The 5,528-nt window shown below is 45.5% G+C and overlaps 1 protein-coding gene across 8 annotated transcripts in view; it reads left to right on the top strand.

Moving 5' to 3' along the window:
* The window catches only part of TRIO (trio Rho guanine nucleotide exchange factor), a 322,427-nt gene that overhangs the window by 205,060 nt on the left and 111,839 nt on the right, over positions 1 to 5,528 (top strand). For all 8 annotated transcript variants that reach the window (XM_019646200.1, XM_019646201.1, XM_019646198.1 and 5 more), the window contains exon 21: positions 3,233 to 3,355. In XM_019646200.1, coding sequence (XP_019501745.1) covers positions 3,233 to 3,355 — 123 coding nt within the window. The remainder of the gene's footprint in view (positions 1 to 3,232; positions 3,356 to 5,528) is intronic.

Raw genomic sequence — 5,528 nt, 5'->3', positions numbered from 1 at the left:
GTCCCCGGGCTCTCCATCCTATGCTTAGACCACCATTATCAGGTGGGCAGGTTTCACATTTCAGCAGTTTCCAAATCACTTTCTAATGATCAAAACATTCGTGCCTTTTAGCTAACAGTTGGGAAAAGAACACCCCACGACCTCATAAAAGTGTGTCACTTGGTGATTTTGGCTCTCAACGAGTAAGCCACTCAGCTGGCCTCTCCTGCCTTACCTCATATCTTAGAGAGCAAAGTACAAGTAATAATTTCAATGACGATTTAAAAATCATTGTGGAATCAGGTTCTGAATTTATGTAAATACTATGGCAGGTGGTTTTTTATATCACTGTATTCATATGTTCCAGATAAAATTTTGTTCTTCGGATAAATCAAGCTGAAATTAAGTAAGAATCATGACAGAAGTTCTAATAATTCAGTATAGTCAAAAAACGCTCATGCATTTGGCTAATGCAGACATCGAAAGTGCACGTTTAAAGCATCCCCTCTGAAGTCATATGGGGTAGTGCTTCCGCCCGTGTGGTCAGTCATGGAGGGTCCTTTCAGGGCAAAGGCTGTGTGACCCCTGACTTGCGCACTGAGATACCTGTCCCTTCTCTTTGGCCTTACTGGCAGCATCGGAATCCATAGAGCCACCTCACATCCTCCGTGTCAGGGGGCTGAGAGCCACCGGCCTCTTCACAGCTGCCCGTCTGTGATAACCATGTCAGGCCTGGGCGGCTTCTCACTCCACCTGTCAACCTACTGTGTGCCCGTCACAGAATAGCCTTCAGTTAAATCTTATAGTGTAAGAAAGATGACGCCTTCCTCAGCACAGGTTTCCCACTTAGGCAGCTTATTTTGTTCCAGTTTGCTACATGTTAGTCTCCGGCAGGCAGCTGGTGCTCAGAGCTGCTTAGTCCCTAGAGGTTGATACGTTGTTCGTGGCCCACGGACCTGGAGCCCGGACTCGGCTGTTCTCTAGTCTTGGTTGACTTTACCAGGTGTAGTCATCGTCTTCCCAACAGAGGCAGCAAGCGTTTAAACATTTTTAATGTTTACATTACATTTTCTTAATATAGTTAAGAGCAGTTCAACCATGTTTCAGATTTATGCGGGAGCCTGGTTTTGTTTCTAATTAGAAATGGTTTCATAATTCTTCTCACATCCTTATTATTTCTCTGTTGAAAGACAGGAATCATTCAGCTTACACAGAACAAAATTGTAAATAACTCTCTTGACAGAGAAAATGTGTTGTTGCTTTTTCCTGAAGTTAGCTTATGTGCCAAAGATAAAACCATGAAGTTTAGGCTGTGACTGATGTCGACCCACTGGCCCTGATGGGTTCCGTTCTTGACGTGATCACAGCTCCACAGTGAATGTCGATTGCTTGTAACAGTCTAGTCTTTGAGGCCCCTGGCAGGTGCCCTGAGTGTCATCAGATAGTGGAAAAGTGACTCCGGCCCTGGGGCCTCCTGCGAGCCCGCCCTCCGCTGCCCCGCAGGCTCTCTGCTGCCCCTCTTCCTTATCTCTGCCTCTGAATGTGGGCTTCCTCCAGGGCTCATCTGGGGCTTGTTCTTGTTTCTTTTTCCTCCCATGTTTTCTCTTGCCACCTCCCAGCCCTGACCTCCATTTCTGGTCTGCAGACTGATCATCCCGGCCACCTCCTTGTCACGGCTCCACTTTGGCCACTGGAGGCAGAACCAGACTCGACTCCCTGTCCTCCACGTGCCCCTCATCTCACAGATTCCTGTCCTTCCCTCATCTTCCCACCTTCACCCCTTCATGGGTCCCGCAGGTGTCAGGTCTGCGCCCCCTTCTCGTCCAGAGCCATCGCGCCAGGTAAACCCAGCCCCGTCCAAACCTGAACCAGCTTGCCAACCAGTGTGGCTCCTTCCGTTCTCTCCAACCCCTTTTCTACACAGCAGCCCCATTAGGTCTCAAACGGAAGTCAAAGTCCCCCTGTGACCTCCAAACGCCCCCAGGCCCAGCATAGATCCCTCCCCGCTGACCTCCCCACTAAGCAAGGCCTCCCACTCCCTCGTCTGTCTTTTCTGTATCTTTATTCATCTCACTCCTCTTTCCGGGGCCGGAACGTCACATTCCCTGGTGCCTGTCCCAGCACCTGACTCCATAGTAGGCACTTGAGGACCTTTGGCTATGTGAATGGACAAGCCAGGGACCTTTGAATAAATTGACAAAAATGGCTTTCTGCCCTGATTCAGTGTCAGAGTTACCATTGTTTCCAAGGTGGGTTAGCCAAGCTCAGGTATAACAACAGTCAATTCCCAGCCAGTAAGCTGCGTGGTCAGCAATCATTAATTCTTCTAAAATGCTGTAAATGCTATGAAGTGTCCAGCAGAGACGGTGGCATTCTGTTCCAAGGCCAGGAAATCAGTGGGTGACTTAGAGATTATGGAGGGCAAATATCAGAGCTTCTACTTTCTTAGGCTTCTCTTCCATAGCATTGCTTTTCAGATGTGCATGTTTAAATAAGTCTGACTTCACGTCAGATATGTGAAAATAGAAGAAAAAAATTGGCTTCCATCTAAAAGCCTGAAACGGACTAGTTAGCACTGTCATTCTATTGCAGTCTCACCCTCGCTGGCCCCTTTCTCTCCGGGCGTGTTCAGTCAGTCATCTCTCTCCTACAACTGGAAGTGTTAAGCTACATCCTCTGCCAGCTAATTTGTGCATAATAATATGGGTGGTTCTGGGCAGGAGCCCCCAAAAGCAAGTGAAGGGGGTACACATCTGGGTACTCACTGGACACAGGGGTAGGAAAAAGGCCTAAAATTGTACTTTTGAAAGGAATTCACACCTGCGTTCTTTCTCTTTTTGTGGCTGTGACACTGCAGTAAAGTTCTAAGGTTCCCGTAACATGAGGTGGGAAATATTAACAGTGTGAGGGTCTCGGACCAGCCCTCCACCCACACCTTCTCAAGATTCTTGGAAAAAGAGGCTTAGTTGTGGGTTCTTTTGTCCTTTTATTGTGACTTTAGTCTCATGGTTATAAGAAACTCTTGACCTTTTTATTTTTGTTACATAAGTGACACAATCACAACTTTCTAGAATGTCAGGCTTTTTTAATTTCAGAATTGTGATACTTATTTCAGAAACGAATCCCTTTTTGAGGAGAACTTCCTGATCTGGGCCGGCCTGGCTTGTGACTTGGCACTTAAATGAGGCACTAAGGAGTTTGGCTCCCCTTCGCAGTGTTCCGCCATGAACGTTTTCATTCCGTTCCTCTCTAGGCTCTGGAATGGATCCATGACAACGGGGAGTTCTACCTGTCCACACACACCTCCACGGGCTCGAGCATACAGCACACCCAAGAGCTCCTAAAGGAACACGAGGAGTTTCAGATAACCGCGAAGGTGCGTTCACATGGGCAGCGGGCTTCTGTCTAATGGCCTGCACATCTGTCTGCTCGGGTTTTCCCAAAACAATCTGGAAAAAGGGTACATAAGGTGGTTCTCAAAAATATCACTTAAGAAATACTGTATGAAACTGGAGAAACAGAGAACCCGATGGATGGTTACACATTAATTTCATGAGACTTCTTACTGCCTTCAACGCATGCGACTCCGTTTTCCCTTCATTCTGTTCACCTTTGTTCCTCTGACTTCAGCAAATACTTCCCACCTCCTTCCTTTTGTTTCTCTTTCGTCCTTTTCATTATTCTTCTCTCTTTTTTTCTTTTTGTTTTCTAAGGTATTTCCTGAGTGCTTGCTATTTTTATGAAGCACAGTTTGCTGTTGCCAACCTGACTTGGATGTATTCTGGGGGTGTTTTCTTCCCTCATCTTGAGTCAGTAAAAATTGTTACATTCGCATAGCTTCTGCTCAGTCCAGCCACAAAGCTGTCTGTGTTTTTCAGTTGGCATAGTTTATGTCAACGCTGTTGGTGGTGGTTCACAAATTTATAAAACTGGAGGCATTTTCAGATTTCTCCTGAAAATCAAAGCAGAATAAAATACATCTTTATGGTGTATGTAATAGATGTGAGTAAATATTAAATTTTAGGCAAACATATAAGAATCCATACATTGACATGAATGTTTTCCTAATTAAAGTATATTCCCACAGAGGCTAATTCATTCTTTTACCTCAAAGCAATCTTAGGGAACGTTAAGAGTTCCCTTCTCAACGTTTTTGTTTCTCAAAGTTTTTGAATATACATTCTTTTACAGAAGTGCCTCTGTTTTCGATGATAGCTTTGAGTTTTTAGAAAAAGCTGAAAATAAAATTCAAATTTAGGAGTAGAGAATAAATGATCAAGCCAGAGATGTTTGTGGTTAAAAAGAAGTGTTCCTATAAGGTAAAAAGATTGCGTGTGTGTGTCCCTGTATCTGTGTGTCCGTTAACCTGGCTTTGAAAACATATCAAAGGGGAATTTTTAGATCACTTAGAGTGAAGACAGCTACTTTGTGTTACGTTTATTTGTACTTTTTTATGTTTTCTGTAACGATTACTGACTCCTGCTGTTCCTCCCAGCGCTCAGCTCCTGCCCCCCCACTCAAGCTCTAAGTTGTTTCCTTCCACTCAGCCTGGGGGTTCCTGCCCCCCCCACACACACACACACTCAAGCTCTAAGTTGTTTCCTTCCACTCAGCCTTGCGGTGCTGGGCTCTGGGAACCCCTGGTCTCATTCTGGAGGGGCATATAGTGTAGTGGGGCTACAGACAGACTGACCGCTGCGGGGCTCGGTGGGGGCACCATGAACATTTGGGGGAGGGCGGCCTGGGGCAAGCAGGCGGTGATGGCCGCACCGTGACAGAGGGGCCATGAGTGCCCAGAGGAGGGCGCCCGCTTGGCAGAGGGGAGCCGACCGGTCCTGCTCTGCAGGTAAGGATCATGTGTTTTTCCTTCCTCTAGATACACACACCTCTAGCTGTGTAATTCTCAGTATTGTTAACAGTTGGATAATAAATTATAGTTATTATGTGCATGATATCATCTTTATTTGTTTCTTTGAATATCCTTTGATTATAGAGGTATGAAGAAAATAACTTAAGATAGCACTCAGAGGTACCTGTAAGATTTGCTTCTTTACACTGACTGGAAGTTCCAGTAATGTCCCCTCTACGGGCCAGTCTGCATGGCCAGGCAGCCTGTTCATCGCACACCTCCAGGGGGCGCCACGCACCAGACCCTGATGCGAATGTCACTGTCTGAAGTTGTTGCGCGGCAGCTTTGTCCCACCAGAGGGGAATCCACGAAAGCATTTTTCCATTATTCCCAAATATCCTTTTTTCTCTAATTTGGAGTATGATTAATTGGAAGAATGAGCAGTAACACTTTTTTTTCACCTTTTATTTTTTTAAACAGCATCTAAAACAGGTGACATCAGACCTTTCAATTTCCTAAATATACAGAGCCGTTTCTATCATTGGGTACAATTGACTCAGTTTAGCTAAGAGGAACTGGTAGATTTTTACTTTTTCTTCTGAGCAACATTGTTTCTTTGGTTTCTTGGCTGCGTTTCTTTCTATCAAAAAGCACCTGCTTTGGTGCTTGGCTATATCGTTTAGTTTCGCCTGTTGAAACT

This window comes from Hipposideros armiger, unplaced genomic scaffold, assembly GCF_001890085.2.
Source record: "Hipposideros armiger isolate ML-2016 unplaced genomic scaffold, ASM189008v1 scaffold_98, whole genome shotgun sequence".
Lineage (NCBI taxonomy): Eukaryota > Metazoa > Chordata > Mammalia > Chiroptera > Hipposideridae > Hipposideros > Hipposideros armiger.
This window is presented reverse-complemented; position numbering and strand designations above follow the sequence as displayed.